We start from the raw sequence: 20,857 nt of genomic DNA on the forward strand, positions 1-20,857 counted from the left end.
CTCATTTATGGCCCTCTGCTGCGTGTGCAGCCGCTGCAGCATGGCCAACGTTGAGTTCCACCTGGTGGGCATGTCACAGATTAGGCGGTTCTTGGGCAGGTTAAACTCCTTTTGGAGGTCCGTCAGCCGAGCACTGGCATTATATGACCGGCGGAAATGCACACAGACTTTCCTGGCCTGCCTCAGGACATCCTGTAAGCCCGGGTACCTGCCCAAGAACCGCTGCACCACCAAGTTAAGGACGTGAGCCAAACAGGGCACATGGGTCATTTGTCCCTGTCGGAGGGCAGAGAGGAGGTTGGTGCCATTGTCGCAAACCACCATTCCTGCCTTAAGTTGGCGTGGCGTCAACCACCTCTGAACCTGCCCCTGCAGAGCTGACAGAACCTCTGCCCCAGTGTGGCTCCTGTCCCCCAAGCACACCAGCTCAAGCACCGCATGGCATCTTTTGGCCTGCGTACTTGCGTAGCCCCTTGAACGCCTACGGAGCACCGCTGGTTCCGAGGAAGAGGCCATGGAGGAAGAAGAAGAGGAGGGGGTGGAGGAGAGAGGTGTGTCACAATCAGCATTTTGGAGGCGTGGTGGCGGAACAACCTCCAACACTACTGCACCTTGTCCTGCATCCTTCCCAGCTGCCAGCAGAGTCACCCAATGCGCCGTGAAACTTAGGTAACGTCCCTGTCCATGCCTGCTGGACCATGAGTCAGCGGTAATATGCACCTTACCGCTGACCGCCCTGTCCAGCGAGGCATGGACATTGCCTTCCACATGCCGGTAGAGAGCCGGAATCGCCTTCCGTGAGAAAAAGTGGCGTTTGGGTACCTGCCACTGAGGAACCGCACATTCCACAAACTCACGGAAGGGGGCAGAGTCTACCAACTGAAAAGGCAGCAGTTGAAGTGCTAGCAATTTTGCCAAGCTAGCATTCAACCGCTGGGCATGTGGATGGCTGGGAGCAAACTTCTTTCGGCGGTGCAGCAGCTGGGGCAGGGAAATTTGCCTGGTACAATCTGATGTCGGTGTACCAAAAGCAGATTGCCCACAAGTACTTGGCTGTGACACACCTAATTCTACACCTTCATTCCTCTCACTGCAGGTCTCAGAGAGGACTGAAGGTCTAGTGGGGTTGGAAATCTCAGCTGATGAGGAGCAAGGAGAGATCCTCTTTGTTCTTTGGTGTGGGTCTTTTAGATACGCTTGCCAACGAACTGCATGGCAGGTCAACATATGTCTGGTCAAGCATGTGGTACCCAAGCGGGAGATATTTTGGCCACGCGAGATACGCTTGAGACATATGTTGCAAATAGCAGCGGTGCGATCTGATGCACTCGTCTCAAAAAAGGCCCACACCAAAGAACTTTTTGAATAACGCGCAGAGACTGCAGCGCCCTGCACATGTGGAGCTTTGGGGTGTGATGCAGTCAATGTGCTGCCCTTAGGCTGGCCCCTGGAGGGCATCCTGCCTCGTTGGTGATGTGCTGCCGCCTCCTCCTCCTCCTCCTCCTCCTCCTCCTCCTCCTCCTCCTCCTCTCTCCTATCAGGCACCCACGTTGAGTCAGTGACCTCATCATCCCCTCCCTCCTCATCACTGGAGCAAACCTGGCAGTATGCTGCAGCAGGGGGAGCATGACTGCCAGATTGCTGTCCTTCTTGGGCACCCCCTCTGTCCGCGCTCATGTTACTGCCTTCATCGAGCTCAGTATCGTCATCAGAGCCTTCCAAACGCTGGGCATCCTCCTGGAGCATGTACCCAACACTGTGGTCAAACAGTTCGAGGGAATCCTCATGAGGACATGGTGGAGCTAGGGAAGGAGTCACTGATGACATTGAGCTGAGGGAAGAGGCCGCTGCTTTGCCAGACAAAGCACCCTGGGCATGGGTGAGAGAGGATGAGGAGGATGAGGACGGCTTGGTCATCCACTCGACCAAGTCTTCCGCATGTTGCGGCTCAACATGGCCAGCTGCCGAAAAAAAGGCCAAGCGTGTCCCATGGCCACGTGCTGATGAGGATGCACCGTCTCCACGACCAGCACTAGACACAGAGCCTGCTTGCCCTCTCTTATTGGCTTGTGACTGTCTGCCTCTCCTTCTTGGCCTTCCAGACATACTAATGGCCTGTAGCTGCACTAAGCTGGGATAGAACACCTGTAATTTTCTTCAAGTAGCTTTATATACTGTAACCAGACAAGCCTGCCTGTCAGTAGGAAGATAAGAGGAACGGATCTAGCTGAACACTGTGAGCAGGACGCACTGTACTAAATGTAAATAGTCTAGCTGCCTGACCGTGGTACTAATAGGATCAAATAGAACACCTGTAATTTTCTTCAGGTAGCTTTATATACTGTAACCAGACAAGCCTGCCTGTCATTAGGAAGATAACAGGAACGGATCTAGCTGTACACTGTGAGCAGGACGCACTGTACTAAATGTAAATAGTCTAGCTGCCTGACCGTGGTACTAATAGGATCAAATAGAACACCTGTAATTTTCTTCAGGTAGCTTTATATACTGTAACCAGACAAGCCTGCCTGTCAGTAGGAAGATAACAGGAACGGATCTAGCTGTACACTGTGAGCAGGACGCACTGTACTAAATGTAAATAGTCTAGCTGCCTGACCGTGGTACTAATAGGATCAAATAGAACACCTGTAATTTTCTTCAGGTAGCTTTATATACTGTAACCAGACAAGCCTGCCTGTCAGTAGGAAGATAACAGGAACGGATCTAGCTGTACACTGTGAGCAGGACGCACTGTACTAAATGTAAATAGTCTAGCTGCCTGACCGTGGTACTAATAGGATCAAATAGAACACCTGTAATTTTCTTCAGGTAGCTTTATATACTGTAACCAGACAAGCCTGCCTGTCAGTAGGAAGATAACAGGAACGGATCTAGCTGAACACTGTGAGCAGGACGCACTGTACTAAATGTAAATAGTCTAGCTGCCTGACCGTGGTACTAATAGGATCAAATAGAACACCTGTAATTTTCTTCAGGTAGCTTTATATACTGTAACCAGACAAGCCTGCCGGTCAGTAGGAATTTAACAGGAACGGATCTAGCTGAACACTGTGAGCAGGACGCACTGCATTAAATGTAAATAGTCTAGATAGAAGATAACAGGAACAGATCTAGCTAAACTGAATACAGTGTATATATATATATGCAACACCTGGGATGCATATATATACACAATACACTGTAAGTGCAGCTAACTGACTGACTGTTCTGCCTAATCTATCTAACTCAAATCAAATGACACTGTCTCTCTCTCTCTCTATCTCTCAGCACACCGGAACACACACTACACAGGGCCGCCGTGCAGGCGGCCTTATATAGTGTGGGGTGTGTACTAAATCCCCTGAGCCATAATTGGCCAAAGCCACCCTGGCTTTGGCCAATTACAGCTCTCTCTACTGACAGCGCTGTGATTGGCCAAGCATGCGGGTCATAGTGCATGCTTGGCCAATCATCAGCCAGCAATGCACTGCGATGCCGCAGTGAATTATGGGCCGTGACGCGCCACACGAATTTAGCGCGAACGGCCCATAACGTTCGCAATTCGGCGAACGATCGAACAGCCGATGTTCGAGTCGAACATGGGTTCGACTCGAACACGAAGCTCATCCCTAGTTGTCACATAGGGTCAGTTAGTCTACTGCCATCTCCCCATCAGAATATCTTATTATCTCTGTATGGCACATGGCAGACCTACCTACGGTTGGCTGACCCATAGGGTCCCGGCATTTGTTGACACAAGACTCGCTGCAGCACTTCTGGTGACCTTTGCAGTCCACATCATTTACACATGCGGTTGTGTTGACAGATGGACATTTATACAGCATAAAGGTACCAGGCGGCCCCACATGAGGACACTGCCCACTTTTTTTAACTGGAAGAAACAGAAACATATTTTTGACAGGTATTCATTCATTCATTGGGCAACAAAACTTTAGCTTGGCAGTTTTTTTTTTCTTTTTAAGTCCTGTGGTGTTGTGAAAACTTAAAGTGGACCTTCAGTCATTTTTTCAACTTTCCATCTATTAAATCTTCTGCCCTTGTAGTTGTTTTAACTTTGGATAGTAAAACATTTTTTTTTCTGCCAGTAAATACCTTATACAGCCCACTTCCTGTTTCTTCTCTGGTCATTAGCCTAGGCTTATGACATCATGCACAGCTCTCTCTCTAACCCTCATGAGATTTTGCCAGGAAGGGAGTTGGGATGAGTCATAAGAGGGCAAATGAAAGCTGCAGAGTGGAGGTGTGCCTCTGTGTGTCTGTGTAAATCCAGGAAGTGAACAGGCAGCAGCTTCAGCTGCCCACAGTTAAAGTGGCTACAGCCAGACTTAGTGGAGGAAGATTTCTGCAGTTGATTTGGCAAGTAGAGAATTACAGTATATATTAAATGATATGCAAAGTGGTTGGAGGGAAGCTGCAGAATGGCAAAGATGTTTTTATTACAAATTACCCTACTAATCGCAATGTGAGAAAGAGCACAGTGCAAAGTGACAAAACACACATAAAAAGAGAAAAGGGGAAGTGGATAAGTGCATAGTGCAATACAATGGCAGGCCCTTAATAGTTACATAGTTAATCGGGTTAAAAAAAGACACAAGTGCATCTAGTTTAACCATAAAAATAAATAAAAAATAACATTATACAATCCCATATACACAATCCTATACCCACAGTTGATCCAGAGGAAGACGAAAAACCCGAGCATAGCATGATCCAATTTGCTACAACAGGGGAAAATATTCCTTCCTGATCCCCCAAGAGGCAATCGGATTTTCCCTGGATCAACTTTACCTATAAATGTTAGTACCCAGTTATATTATGTACATTTAGGAAAGAATCCAGGACTTTTTTAAAGCAATCTACTAAGCTGGCCAGAACCACCTCTGGATGGAGTCTATTCCACATTTTCACAGCTCTTACTGTGATGAAACCTTTCCATATTTGGAGATGAAATCTCTTTCCCTCTAGGCATATAGAGTGCCCCCTTGTCCTCTGTGTTGACCATAAAATGAATAACTCAACACCAAGTTCACTATAAGGACCCCTTATATATTTGTACATGTTGATCATATCCCCCTTAATCTCCTCTTCTCAAGAGAGAATAAATTCAGTTCCTCTAATCTTTCCTCATAGCTGAGCTCCTCCATGCCTCTCATCAGTTTGGTTGCTCTTCTCTGCACTTTCTCCAGTTCCCCGATATCCTTTTTGAGAACTGGTGCCCAAAACTGAACTGCATATTCCAGATGAGGTCTTACTAATGATTTGTACAGGGGGGGCAAAATGATATCTCTCTCTCTGGAGTCCATACCTCTCTCAATACAAGAAAGGACTTTGCTCGCTTTGGAAACCGCAGCTTGGCATTGCATGTTATTATTGAGCTTATGATCTACCAAAACCCCCAGATCCTTCTCCACCATTGATCCCCCCCCCAGTTGTATTCCCCCTAGTATGTATGATGCATGCATATTCTTAGCTCCCAAGTGCATAACTTTACATTTATCAACATTAAACCTCATCTGCCACATAGTCGCACAATTAGACAGTGCATTGAGGTCAGCTTGTAAATTGGAGACATCCTGTAAGGACGTTATTCCACTGCATAGCTTGGTGTCGTCTGCAAAGACTGAACTGGTACTTTTAAGCCCAGACCCAATTTAATTTATAAAGGTATTAAAAAGTAATGGTCCCAACACTGATCCTTGGGGTACACCACTGATAACCTTAGACCATTCAGAGTAAGAATAATTAACCCCTACTCTCTGAATTCAGTCTTTTAGCCAGTTTTCTATCCATTTACAAACTGATCTTTCCAAGCCTGTAGACTTTACCTTACACATTAGTCGTGTGTGGGGAACTGTTTCGAACACTTTTGCAAAATCCAAGTATACCACGTCCCAAAATTAAGAAAAAAATGGTGTGGGGTCTGCCCAAAATCCATACCAGACCCTTATCCGAGCATGCAGCCTGGCAGGTCAGGAAAGGGGGGGGCGAGTTAGGGCCCCCCTCCTGAACCTAACAAGGCCACGTACTCTTAACATGGGGGGCTTTGGGGCTGGGGGGGGGGCTCTGTAAATTTTCTTTTTTTAATTATTCTTTAAAACCATCAAATTGAGCCAACATGTTTCAGAGAACGGTCTCCTTCTTGTTCAGGGCTTACAAAATTATTTGTGATTATAACCAAACTGTATTCACTAGAAGGCCAGATATAAGATTGTAAGAGATTTTTCCTGACAGAAAGTGAGGAGACTTTTTACTAAAAGGACTGAGACAGCAATATACCCTAAGCCTAAGGAGAGATAACCCTTTCCCACTCTATCCAAAATTAGATAAAAGTTTTGGCTGGATGGAGGACAGGATGTTAATCACATATAATGATGACCACCATGGGAAGAACTTAAATACGGAACAGCAAGCAAATAGGCAATTCTTTCTGCAAAACAAGAATGATGGAAGATGTATTTCCTGGGAAATTGTCTGCCTGTATTGTAGTTGTTTCTCTATGTTTAGATTGCGCTGACTCACATTTTTCAGGGGATACACAGTCATATTCACACAAGCGGACACAACATTTCTGGTGTCCGGGGCATTGATGGTCTTTGGTACAGATGCCGTCGAGTCGTGGAGCTTTAAAACATCTTTCAGGTGGCACCGGACAGGTTCCAGGTTTATCTAAAATAGAAGAAACATTGTGTCAGGTTCTGATATCTCTATATAAATAATTAATATCATCTGAATGGTGTCCCTAGAACTGGACAGCAGAACCCAGTACAGACCATGTGGAGAATGGTGGTCCCTGTGTGAGGTTTTTTGCCACCAAAGACAAGTGTATAAATGTGCCCCACTTATACCTTCTGACCTCTTACTTTGATCTAAACACTTAGATAAATAAATAATTAATATCATCTGAATGGTGTCCCTAGAAGTGGACATTGAAACCCAGTACAGACCATGTGGAGCCCGGTGGTCCCTGTGTGAGGTTTTTGTACAGATGTGCCCCAAGCTATACACCCTGACCTCTTGCTTTGAGCTAAACACTTAGATTAAAGTTGGCCACACACAGAGTGAATTTTAGCTGACTCCTTAAGAACCAGCCACAAATTTGAGCCATGGGTGTCCCTTTGGTACTGCCACAGCCCAACATCCCTCGATCTAACTGGTAGCATCTACTCACTGTATGGCACATGACAGACTTACTATTGTTGACTTACCCATGGGTTCCCGGCATTTGTTCACGCAAAACTCACTGCAGCACTTCTGGTGGCCTTCACAGTCCACATCATTCACACAGGCAGTTGTGTTGACAGATTTACAAGCATACCGTATGACGGTACCGGGCGGCCCCACATGAGGACACTCCCCACCTTTTTCAACTGGAAAAAAACAAACAAATATTTTGCCATTAATTAATTCATTGAGTCACATGACTCTAGCTCAGAATTTAGAAAAATATTTGAAACCCAAAAATGTTCCTTTGATATGTTGTCACATAGGGGCAGTTAGTCTACTGCCATCTCCCCATCAGAATACCTTATTATCTCTGTATGGCACATGGCAGACCTACCTACGGTTGGCTCACCCACAGGTTCCCGGCATTTGTTGACGCACGACTCGCTGCAGCACTTCTGGTGACCTTCACAGTGTACATCATTTACACATGCGCTTGTGTTGACAGATGGACATTTAAACAGCATAAAGGTACCAGGCGGCCCCACATGAGGACACTGCCCACTTTTTTCAACTGGAAGAAACAGAAACATATTTTTGACAGGAATTCATTCATTGGGCCACATAACTCTAGCTTGGCGGGTTTTTGTCTTTTTAAGTCCTGTGGTGTTGTGAAAACTTAAAGTGGAACATCAGTCATTTTTTAACTTTCCATCTATTACATTTTCTGCCCTTGTTGTTGTTTTAACTTTGGATAGTAAAACATTTTTTTTTTTTGCCAGTAAATACCTTATACAGCCCACTTCCTGTTTCTTCTCTGGTCATTAGCCTAGGCTTATGACATCATGCACAGCTCTCTCTCTCACTCTTGTGAGAGTTTGCCAGGAAGGGAGGTGAGATGAGTCATAAGAGCACCAATGAAAGCTGCAGGGCTGCAGAGCTGGAGGTGTGCCCCTGTGTGTCTGTGAAAATCCAGGAAGTGAACAGGCAGCAGCTTCAGCTGCCCACAGTTAAAATGGCTGCAGCCAGACTCAGTGGAGGGAGATTTCTGCAGGAGATTTGGCAAGTACAGAATCACAGTATATATAAAATTCCTCTTTAACATCCGGTGCACACATAAAGTGAGAACACAAACAAGTGCACAGGGTGTACACATGGTCCTCCTCCGAAGAGAAAGGACCCTTACTCTGATCCCCCAGGGTGCAAGGCTCCTGACAGGGACTGGGGTACTCACTGGCCCACCTGGCCGAAACCAGGCGGACCCCATTCTCTGGGAGGCCTGCCAAAACAGACCAACCAAGTACTAGGTGGGGCTCCCCCAAAGAGAGGGAGGACCAGACCAGAGACATTTTAGCTATGTCTAAGGGGATAATTATTGCCAATGTCCACAAGTGTAAATAGCATTCTTCCCACTGATGTATTATGAGTTGTATCAATAGTAAGTTTTAGCAGGGGTACCCCTGAGACTGGAAAGTTATTTCAAGGGTTCCTCTGTGTTGAAAAGCTTGAGAAAGGCTGGACTAGAGACACATTACATGAGACTAGGGATGTACCGATATATTGGCAGCTATATTAGTTGGACTAATGCCCGGTGCACACGGTCGGATTTTCCAATGGAAAATGTGTGATAGGACCTTGTTGTCGGAAATTCCGACCGTGTGTAGGCTCCATCACACATTTTCCATCGCATTTTCCGACACACAAAGTTTGAGAGCTTGCTATAAATTTTTCCGACAACAAAATCCGTTGTAGGAATTTCCGATCGTGTGTACACAAATCCGACGCACAAAGTGCCACGCATGCTCAGAATAAATAAAGAGATGAAAGCTATTGGCTACTGCCCCGTTTATAGTTTCGACGTACGTGTTTTACGTCAACGCGCTCAGAACGATCGGATTTTCCGACAACTTTGTGTGACCGTGTGTATGCAAGAAAGTTTGAGCCAACATCCGTCGGAAAAAATCCATGGATTTTGTTGTCGGAATGTCCGATCAATGTCCGATCAATGTCCGATCGTGTGTACGGGGCATAAGACTGGGATGCTATTAAGGTTATGTGCTTGTAAAGGCAGGCGTCCCAATAGTTTTGGTAATATATATTTTTTTTTTAAAACTGTCCATTTCGGTTTTCGCCAAAGTACATCCTGAATTTTTTGGTGCAACACTACACGAGACTGCTAGAAATCACTGCTATTACAGCCCATAACAAATCAATGCTTCCCTATTTGTGTTCTGCACAGCCCCCTTTAAAATTATTTGTGCCACATTTGATATTTCTCTGAGTAAGGTCCATTATAAAAGATCAGAGGTGCAAAAAACATAAGTGAAATGGGATGGGTAGCACAGAAAAACGTACGTCAGTGGGAAGAAATAAAACAAGCCACTTACCTTCTAGAAACAAATCTAAAGAATATTTTACCTTTAATGTTCTGAGCATTCACCCAGTCGAAGTAAAACAAACTAGCAGGGGTCCCAAGGGCTGCAGAAAAAGTGGCAAAGGGCCAAATACAGCACCCTGGCCGTAGGTTGGGCACCAGGGATATAGAGTCGTATTCGGGTGGTCAGTCTACGAGCTTCTCCCCATCAGACAACCATCCTATCTCAGGCACAAAGAAGACCTACCTATGGCGGAGTCTTTCCAAAGGAGAAGTCAATTGTCTGGGGTGGATGTTCCTAGCTGGCTCCACTCTTTTCCATCTGACAGAGGCAGGCCCTGGGGACATATACAGTGCTGTGAAAAAGTATTTGCCCCCTTCCTGTTTTTTTTATTTTTTTTTGCATATTTCTCACACTTAAATGATTCAGGTCATCAAACTAATTTTAATATTACACAAAGATAATCCGAATAAGTCCAAGATACAGTTTTTAAATTATTATTTCATTTGTTAAGGGAAAAAAAGCTGTCCAAACCTGCCTGGCCCTATGTGAAAAAGTAATTGCCCCCTCCCATGCTGAATCATGAATGAACTGTGATTAACCACAATTTTTTGGAAAGCTAAATTAAATTTCACTTGCCACACCCAGGCCTGATTACTGCCAGACCTGTTGAATCAAGAAATCACATGAATAGAAGCTGTCTGACAAAGTGAAGCACTCTAAAAAGCCACACATCATGCCACAATCAAAAAAAATTCAAGAACAGATTAGAAACAAAGCAATGTACATGTATCGGTCTAGGAAGGGTTTCTAAGGCTTTGGAATGCCAGTGAACCACGGGGAGAGCCATTATTCACAAATGGAGAAAGCTTGGAACAGTGGTGAACCTTCCCAGGAGTTGCCGGCCTACAAAAATCACTCCAAGAGCATGACGACGACTCATCCAGGAGATCATAAAAGAACCCAGAACAACATCTAAAGAACTGCAGGCCTCACTTGCCTCAGGTAAGATCAGTGTTCATGATTTCACAATAAGAAAAAAATGGCCAAAAAATGGCATCAATGGGAGAGTTCCAAGGCCAAAGCCACTGCTGACCAAAAAGAACACAAAGGCTCCTCTCACATTTACCAAGAAAAATCTTGATTATCCCCAAATATTAGGCAAATATTTTGTGGACTGATGAGACAAAAATGTAACTTTTTGGAAGGTGTGCGTCCTGTTACATCTGGCATAAAACTAATACAGCATTTTATAACAAGCACATCATCCCAACAGTCAGACAGGGTGGTGGTAGCATGATGGTCTGGTGCTGCTTTACAGCTTCAGGACCTGGACAACTTCGCATAATTGATGGAACCATGAATTCTGAGCTCTACCATAAAATACTAAAGGAGAATGTCCAGCCATCAATTTGTGACCTCAAGCTCAAGTGCACTTGGGTTATGCAGCAGGACAATGATCCGAAAGACAACAGTCCATCTCCAAATTGTTCAAACAAAGCAAAATTTCGGTTTTGGGGTGGCCTAGTCAAAGCCCGGACTTAAATCCAATTGAGATGCTGTATCATGACCTTACACAGGCCGTTCATGCTGCAAAACCCTCCAATGTGGCTGAATTAAAACAATTCTGTAAAGAAGAGTGGACCAAAATTGCTCCACAGCAATGTGAAATACTCCTTACCAGTTGTCGCAAACGCTTGATTGCAGTTGTTGCCACCAAGGGTGGCACAACCAGTTATTAGGTTTATTAGGGGACAATTACTTTTTCCACATGAAGCCAGACAGGTTTGGACAGCGTTTTTTCCTTAATAAATGAAACCATCATTTAAAAACTGCATTTTGGATTTACTCGGGTTATCTTTGTGTAATTATAAAATTTGTTTGATGATCTGAGCCATTTAAGTGTGACAAATATGCAAAATAAAAAAGAAATCAGAAAGGGGGCAAATACTTTTTCACAGCATTGTATATAGTGCCCTCCCTTATTCCTCAGGGCCACAAGCATGGGTGCTCTTCCCATTCAAGCATGCCTATTTGTAAAATTATCTTTTCTTTAAATGCCAGATCCTTCATACATGGCCGCCCTCCATCCAAAGTCTGTAGGGGGAATAAGTGAGCTTATTTTTGCAATTATTAAGGTATACCTTAAGGTATATGAAGGTATAACTAAAGCCCAAACCTTTTTTTTTTTGGAGTAGGGAAGAAGTAAAACGCCTGTCATCGTCAACTCATCCAGGAATAAAACAATTTCCTTGAAATTCCCTAGATTTAGACTTAGGTTTCAGATTTAAGGCTGAATTTGGTAGGCAGAAAAAAAACATAGCAGACAGGAAGAGTGGTTTGGGGATAGGTCTCCAGAACGAGAAATGGAGAATAGGGTAAGGCATGGTCAGTGATAACAAAAAATATCAGAAGTTCTATTCCTTTTTCATGCTACTCAAATGGGATAACCCTCTCCAGCCTAATCCAAAATTGATTGAATATTTTTGGATTGGTGGAAGCCGGGATCACTTTAAGAAAGGTTGCAAATCACAGAAAATGATGACCACTAAAGGAAGAACTTAAATATGTTACAGCAAGCAAATAGGCAATTCTTTCTGCAAAACAAGAATGATGGCAGATGTATTCTCCCTGGAAATTGTCTGCCTGTATTGTAGTTGTTTCTCTATGTTTAGATTGTGCTGACTCACATTTTTCAGGGGCTACACAGTCATATTCACACAAGCGGACACAACATTTCTGCTGCCCTGGGCATTGATGGTCTTTGGTACAGATGCCGTCGAGTCGTGGAGCTTTCAAACATCTTTCAGGTGGCACCGGACAGGATCCAGGTTTATCTAGAATAGAAGAAACATTGTGTCAGGTTCTGATATCTCTATATAAATAATTAATATCATCTGAATGGTGTCCCTAGAACTAGACAGAAGAACCTAGTACAGACCACGTGGAGAATGGTGGTCCCTGTGTGAGGTTTTTTGCCACTAAAAACAAGTGTATAGACGTGCCCCACCTTTACCTTCTGACCTCTTACTTTGATCTAAACACTTAGATAAAAAAATAATTAATATCATCTAAATGGTGTCCCTAGAAGTGGACATTGAAACCCAGTACAGACCACGTGGAGCCTGGTGGTCCCTGTGTGAGGTTTTTGTACAGATGTGCCCCAAGCTATACACTCCGACCTCTTACTTTGAGCTAAACACTTACAGATTAAAGTTGGCCACACACAGAGTGAATTTTAGCTGACTCCTTAAGAACCGTCCACAAATTTGAGCCATGGGTGTCCCTTTGGCACTGCCACAGCCCAACATCCCTCGATCTAACTGGTAGCATCTAATCACTGTATGGCACATGACAGACTTACTATGGTTGGCTTACCCATGGGTTCCCGGCATTTGTTCACGCAAAACTCACTGCAGCACTTCTGGTGGCCTTCACAGTCCGCATCATTCACACAGGCAGTTGTGTTGACAGATTTACAAGCATACCGTATGAAGGTACCAGGCGGCCCCACATGAGGGCACTCCCCACTTTTTTCAACTGGAAAAAACATAAACAAATATTTTGCCATTAATTAATTCATTGAGTCACATGACTCTAGCTCGGAATTTAGAAAACTATTTGAAACTGGGGGATTATGGTGTGGGGATGTTTTTCAGGGGTTGGGCTTGGCCCCTTAGTTCCAGTGAAGGTAACGCTTAAGGTGTCAGCATACCAAGACATTTTGGACAATTTTGTGGGAACAGTTTGGGGATGGCCCCTTCCTGTTCCAACACGACTCCAGTGCACAAACAAAGTTCATAAAGACATGGATGAGTGAATTTTTGGGGTTAAGGAACTTGACTGGCCTGCACAGAGTCCTGACCTCAACCCCATAGAACACCTTTGGGATGTGAGACTGTGAGCCAGGCTTTCTCGTCCAACATCAGTGCCTGACCTCACAAATTTGCTTCTGAAAGAATGGCCAAACATTCCCATAGACACACTCCTAAACCTTGTGGAGAGCCTTCCCAGAAGAGTTGAAGCTGTTATAGCTGCAAAGGGTGGGCCAACTCAACACTGAACCATATGGACTAAGACTGGGATGCCATTAAAGGTTATGTGCTTGTAAAATCAGGCGCCCCAATACTTTTGGTAATATAGTGTATATTTTTTTTTGTCCTTTTCGGTTTTCGGCATCACTGCTATTACAGCCCATAACAAATCAATGCTTCCCTATTTGTGTTCTGCACAGCCCCCTTTAAAATTATTTGTGCCACATTTGATATTTCTCTCAGTAAGGTCCATTATAAAAGATCAGAGGTGAAAAAAACATAAGCGAAAAGGGATGGGTAGCACAGAAAAAAGTACGATAGCGGGAAGAAACAAAACAAGCCACTTACCTTCTAGAAACCAATCTAAAGAATATTTTACCTTTAATGTTCTGAGCATTCACCCAGTCGAGGTAAAACAAACTAGCAGGGGCCCCAAGGGCTGCAGAAAAAGTAGCAAAGGGCTAAATACAGCACCCAGGCCGCAGGTTAGGCACCAGGGATATAGAGTCATATTCGGGTGGTCAGTCTACGAGCATCTCCCGATCAGACAACCATCCTAGCTCAGGCACATAGAAGACCTACCTATGGCGGAGTCTTTTCAAAGGAGAAGTCAATTGTCTGGGGTGGATGTCCCTAGCTGGCTCCACTCTTTTCCATCTGACAGAGGCTGGTACTGGGGACATATACAGTGCTGTGAAAAAGTATTTGCCCCCTTCCTGTTTTTTTTATTTTTTTGCATATTTCTCACACTTAAATGATTCAGATCATCAAAAAATTTTAATATTACACAAAGATAACCCGAATAAATCCAAGATACAGTTTTTAAATTATTATTTCATTTGTTAAGGAAAAAACTGTTCAAACCTGCCTGGCCCTATGTGAAAAAGTAATTGCCCCCTCCCATGCTGAATCATGAAAGAACTGTGATTAACCACAATTTTTTGGAAAGCTAAATTAAATTTCACTTGCCACACCCAGGCCTGATTACTGCCAGACCTGTTGAATCAAGAAATCACATGAACAGAAGCTGTCTGACAAAGTGAAGCACTCTAACAGATCACAAAAAGCCACACATCATGCCACAATCTAAAAAAATTCAAGAACAGATTAGAAACAAAGCAATGTACATGTATCGGTCTAGGAAGGGTTTCTAAGGCTTTGGAACGCCAGTGAACCACGGGGAGAGCAATTATCCACAATTCGAGAAAGCTTGGAACAGTGGTGAACCTTCCCAGGAGTGGCCGGCCTACAAAAATCACTCCAAGAGCATGACGACGACTCATCCAGGAGATCATAAAAGAACCCAGAACAACATCTAAAGAACTGCAGGCCTCACTTGCCTCAGGTAAGATCAGTGTTCATGATTTCACAATAAGAAAAAAATGGCCAAAAAATGGCATCAATGGGAGAGTTCCAAGGCCAAAGCCACTGCTGACCAAAAAGAACACAAAGGCTCCTCTCACATTTACCAAGAAAAATCTTGATTATCCCCAAATATTAGGCAAATATTCTGTGGACTGATGAGACAAAAATGTAACTTTTTGGAAGGTGTGCGTCCCGTTACATCTGGCATAAAACTAATACAGCATTTTATAACAAGAACATCATACCAACAGTCATACAGGGTGGTAGTAGCATGATGGTCTGGGGCTGCTTTACAGCTTCAGGACCTGGACAACTTCCCATAATTGATGGAACCATGAATTCTGAGCTCTACCAGAAAATCCTAAAGGAGAATGTCCGGCCATCAATTTGTGACCTCAAGCTCAAGTGCACTTGGGTTATGCAGCAGGACAATGATCCGAAACACAACAGCAAGTCCACCTCCAAATTGTTCAAACAAAGCAAAATTTCGGTTTTGGGGTGGCCTAGTCAAAGCCCGGACTTAAATCCAATTGAGATGCTGTATCATGACCTTACACAGGCCGTTCATGCTGGAAAACCCTCCAATGTGGCTGAATTAAAACAATTCTGTAAAGAAGAGTGGGCCAAAATTGCTCCACAGCAATGTGAAATACTCCTTACCAGTTGTCGCAAACGCTTGATTGCAGTTGTTGCCACCAAGGGTGGCACAACCAGTTATTAGTTTTAGGGGACAATTACTTTTTCCACATGAAGCCAGACAGGTTTGGACAGCGTTTTTTCCTTAATAAATGAAACCATCATTTAAAAACTGCATTTTGGATTTACTCGGGTTATCTTTGTGTAATTATAAAATTTGTTTGATGATCTGAGCCATTTAAGTGTGACAAATATGCAAAATAAAAAAGAAATCAGAAAGGGGGCAAATACTTTTTCACAGCATTGTATATAGTGCCCCCCCCTTATTCCTCAGGGCCACAAGCATGGGTGCTCTTCCCATTCAAGCATGCCTATTTGTAAAATTATCTTTTCTTTAAATGCCAGATCCTTCATACATGGCCGCCCTCCATCCAAAGTCTGTAGGGGGAATAAGTGAGCTTATTTTTGCAATTATTAAGGTATACCTTAAGGTATATGAAGGTATAACTAAAGCCCAAACCTTTTTTTTTTTGGAGTAGGGAAGAAGTAAAACGCCTGTCATCGTCAACTCATCCAGGAATAAAACAATTTCCTTGAAATTCCCTAGATTTAGACTTAGGTTTCAGATTTAAGGCTGAATTTGGTAGGCAGAAAAAAAACATAGCAGACAGGAAGAGTGGTTTGGGGATAGGTCTCCAGAACGAGAAATGGAGAATAGGGTAAGGCATGGTCAGTGATAACAAAAAATATCAGAAGTTCTATTCCTTTTTCATGCTACTCAAATGGGATAACCCTCTCCAGCCTAATCCAAAATTGATTGAATATTTTTGGATTGGTGGAAGCCGGGATCACTTTAAGAAAGGTTGCAAATCACAGAAAATGATGACCACTAAAGGAAGAACTTAAATATGTTACAGCAAGCAAATAGGCAATTCTTTCTGCAAAACAAGAATGATGGCAGATGTATTCTCCCTGGAAATTGTCTGCCTGTATTGTAGTTGTTTCTCTATGTTTAGATTGTGCTGACTCACATTTTTCAGGGGCTACACAGTCATATTCACACAAGCGGACACAACATTTCTGCTGCCCTGGGCATTGATGGTCTTTGGTACAGATGCCGTCGAGTCGTGGAGCTTTCAAACATCTTTCAGGTGGCACCGGACAGGATCCAGGTTTATCTAGAATAGAAGAAACATTGTGTCAGGTTCTGATATCTCTATATAAATAATTAATATCATCTGAATGGTGTCCCTAGAACTAGACAGAAGAACCCAGTACAGACCACGTGGAGAATGGTGGTCCCTGTGTGAGGTTTTTTGCCACTAAAAACAAGTGTATAGATGTGCCCCACCTTTACCTTCTGACCTCTTACTTTGATCTAAACACTTAGATAAAAAAATAATTAATATCATCTAAATGGTGTCCCTAGAAGTGGACATTGAAACCCAGTACAGACCACGTGGAGCCTGGTGGTCCCTGTGTGAGGTTTTTGTACAGATGTGCCCCAAGCTATACACTCCGACCTCTTACTTTGAGCTAAACACTTACAGATTAAAGTTGGCCACACACAGAGTGAATTTTAGCTGACTCCTTAAGAACCGTCCACAAATTTGAGCCATGGGTGTCCCTTTGGCACTGCCACAGCCCAACATCCCTCGATCTAACTGGTAGCATCTAATCACTGTATGGCACATGACAGACTTACTATGGTTGGCTTACCCATGGGTTCCCGGCATTTGTTCACGCAAAACTCACTGCAGCACTTCTGGTGGCCTTCACAGTCCGCATCATTCACACAGGCAGTTGTGTTGACAGATTTACAAGAATACCGTATGAAGGTACCAGGCGGCCCCACATGAGGGCACTCCCCACTTTTTTCAACTGGAAAAAACATAAACAAATATTTTGCCATTAATTAATTCATTGAGTCACATGACTCTAGCTCGGAATTTAGAAAACTATTTGAAACTGGGGGATTATGGTGTGGGGATGTTTTTCAGGGGTTGGGCTTGGCCCCTTAGTTCCAGTGAAGGTAACGCTTAAGGTGTCAGCATACCAAGACATTTTGGACAATTTTGTGGGAACAGTTTGGGGATGGCCCCTTCCTGTTCCAACACGACTCCAGTGCACAAACAAAGTTCATAAAGACATGGATGAGTGAATTTTTGGGGTTAAGGAACTTGACTGGCCTGCACAGAGTCCTGACCTCAACCTCATAGAACACCTTTGGGATGTGAGACTGTGAGCCGGGCTTTCTCGTCCAACATCAGTGCCTGACCTCACAAATTTGCTTCTGAAAGAATGGCCAAACATTCCCATAGACACACTCCTAAACCTTGTGGAGAGCCTTCCCAGAAGAGTTGAAGCTGTTATAGCTGCAAAGGGTGGGCCAACTCAACACTGAACCATATGGACTAAGACTGGGATGCCATTAAAGGTTATGTGCTTGTAAAGTCAGGCGCCCCAATACTTTTGGTAATATAATGTATATATTTTTTTTTAAACTGTCCTTTTCAGTTTTCGGCAAAGCGCATCCTGAATTTTTTGGTGCAACACTACACGAGACTGCTAGAAATCATTGCTATTATAGCCCATAAGAAATAAATGCTTCCCTAATTGTGTTCTGCACAGCCCCCTTTAAAATTATTTGTGCCACATTTGATATTTCTCTCAGTAAGGTCCATTATAAAAGATGGTGAAAAAAAACATAAGTGAAAAGGGATGCAGAGCACAGAAAAAACTACGATAGCAGTCAAGGGCCACAGGTTGGGCACCAGGGATATAGAGTCATATTCGGGTGGTCAGTCTACAAGCATCTCCCCATCAGACAACCATCCTATCTCAGGCACATAGAAGACCTACCTATGGCGGAGTCTTTTCAAAGGAGAAGTCAATTGTCTGGGGTGGATGTCCCTAGCTGGCTTCACTCTTCCATCTGACAGAGGCAGGTCCTGGGGATATATACAGTGCTGTGAAAAAGTATTTGCCCCCTTCCTGTTTTTTTTATTTTTTTGCATATTTCTCACACTTAAATGATTCAGATCATCAAACAAATTTTAATATTACACAAAGATAACCCGAATAAGTCCAAGATACAGTTTTTAAATTATTCTTTCATTTGTTAAGGGAAAAAAAGCTGTTCAAACCTGCCTTGCCCTATGTGAAAAAGTAATTGCCCCCTCCCATGCTGAATCATGAATGAACAGTGATTAACCACAATTTTGTGGAAAACTAAATTAAATTTCACTTGCCACACCCAGGCCTGATTACTGCCAAACCTGTTGAATCAAGAAATCACATGAATAGAAGCTGTCTGACAAAGTGAAGCACTCTAACAGATCACAAAAAGCCACACATCATGCCACAATCTAAAAAAATTCAAGAACAGATTAGAAACAAAGCAATGTACATGTATCGGTCTAGGAAGGGTTTCTAAGGCTTTGGAACGCCAGTGAACCACGGGGAGAGCAATTATCCACAATTCGAGAAAGCTTGGAACAGTGGTGAACCTTCCCAGGAGTGGCCGGCCTACAAAAATCACTCCAAGAGCATGACGACGACTCATCCAGGAGATCATAAAAGAACCCAGAACAACATCTAAAGAACTGCAGGCCTCACTTGCCTCAGGTAAGATCAGTGTTCATGATTTCACAATAAGAAAAAAATGGCCAAAAAATGGCATCAATGGGAGAGTTCCAAGGCCAAAGCCACTGCTGACCAAAAAGAACACAAAGGCTCCTCTCACATTTACCAAGAAAAATCTTGATTATCCCCAAATATTAGGCAAATATTCTGTGGACTGATGAGACAAAAATGTAACTTTTTGGAAGGTGTGCGTCCCGTTACATCTGGCATAAAACTAATACAGCATTTTATAACAAGAACATCATACCAACAGTCATACAGGGTGGTAGTAGCATGATGGTCTGGGGCTGCTTTACAGCTTCAGGACCTGGACAACTTCCCATAATTGATGGAACCATGAATTCTGAGCTCTACCAGAAAATCCTAAAGGAGAATGTCTGGCCATCAATTTGTGACCTCAAGCTCAAGTGCACTTGGGTTATGCAGCAGGACAATGATCCGAAACACAACAGCAAGTCCACCTCCAAATTGTTCAAACAAAGCAAAATTTCGGTTTTGGGGTGGCCTAGTCAAAGCCCGGACTTAAATCCAATTGAGATGCTGTATCATGACCTTACACAGGCCGTTCATGCTGGAAAACCCTCCAATGTGGCTGAATTAAAACAATTCTGTAAAGAAGAGTGGGCCAAAATTGCTCCACAGCAATGTGAAATACTCCTTACCAGTTGTCGCAAACGCTTGATTGCAGTTGTTGCCACCAAGGGTGGCACAACCAGTTATTAGTTTTAGGGGACAATTACTTTTTTCACATGAAGCCAGACAGGTTTGGACAGCGTTTTTTCCTTAATAAATGAAACCATCATTTAAAAACTGCATTTTGGATTTACTCGGGTTATCTTTGTGTAATTATAAAATTTGTTTGATGATCTGAGCCATTTAAGTGTGACAAATATGCAAAATAAAAAAGAAATCAGAAAGGGGGCAAATACTTTTTTTCACAGCATTGTATATAGTGCCCCCCCCTTATTCCTCAGGGCCACAAGCATGGGTGCTCTTCCCATTCAAGCATGCCTATTTGTAAAATTATCTTTTCTTTAAATGCCAGATCCTTCATACATGGCCGCCCTCCATCCAAAGTCTGTAGGGGGAATAAGTGAGCTTATTTTTGCAATTATTAAGGTATACCTTAAGGTATATGAAGGTATAACTAAAGCCCAAACCTTTTTTTTTTGGAGTAGGGAAGAAGTAAAACGCCTGTCATCGTCAACTCATCCAGGAATAAAACAATTTCCTTGAAATTCCCTAGATTTAGACTTAGGTTTCAGATTTAAGGCTGAATTTGGTAGGCAGAAAAAAAACATAGCAGACAGGAAGAGTGGTTTGGAGATAGGTCTCCAGAACGAGAAATGGAGAATAGGGTAAGGCATGGTCAGTGATAACAAAAAATATCAGAAGTTCTATTCCTTTTTCATGCTACTCAAATGGGATAACCCTCTCCAGCCTAATCCAAAATTGATTGAATATTTTTGGATTGGTGGAAGCCGGGATCACTTTAAGAAAGGTTGCAAATCACAGAAAATGATGACCACTAAAGGAAGAACTTAAATATGTTACAGCAAGCAAATAGGCAATTCTTTCTGCAAAACAAGAATGATGGCAGATGTATTCTCCCTGGAAATT

General features: G+C 43.4%; 1 protein-coding gene across 7 annotated transcripts in view; it reads right to left on the reverse strand.

Annotated features, from left to right (window-relative positions):
- Nucleotides 1-20,857, reverse strand: part of LOC141139029 (uncharacterized) — a 73,179-nt gene that overhangs the window by 14,351 nt on the left and 37,971 nt on the right. For 4 of the 7 annotated variants that reach the window (XM_073624801.1, XM_073624802.1, XM_073624805.1 and 1 more), the window contains 8 exons: nucleotides 17,312-17,473; nucleotides 16,624-16,770; nucleotides 12,936-13,097; nucleotides 12,248-12,394; nucleotides 7,580-7,756; nucleotides 7,227-7,388; nucleotides 6,541-6,687; nucleotides 3,716-3,892 (listed from right to left, as the gene is read on the reverse strand). In XM_073624801.1, coding sequence (XP_073480902.1) covers nucleotides 3,716-3,892; nucleotides 6,541-6,687; nucleotides 7,227-7,388; nucleotides 7,580-7,756; nucleotides 12,248-12,394; nucleotides 12,936-13,097; nucleotides 16,624-16,770; nucleotides 17,312-17,473 — 1,281 coding nt within the window. The remainder of the gene's footprint in view (nucleotides 1-3,715; nucleotides 3,893-6,540; nucleotides 6,688-7,226; nucleotides 7,389-7,579; nucleotides 7,757-12,247; nucleotides 12,395-12,935; nucleotides 13,098-16,623; nucleotides 16,771-17,311; nucleotides 17,474-20,857) is intronic. The other 3 variants (XM_073624804.1, XM_073624803.1, XM_073624806.1) reach the window with 3 other exon arrangements.

The sequence above is a fragment of the Aquarana catesbeiana genome, linkage group LG04, assembly GCF_042186555.1.
Source record: "Aquarana catesbeiana isolate 2022-GZ linkage group LG04, ASM4218655v1, whole genome shotgun sequence".
Taxonomy (NCBI): domain Eukaryota; kingdom Metazoa; phylum Chordata; class Amphibia; order Anura; family Ranidae; genus Aquarana; species Aquarana catesbeiana.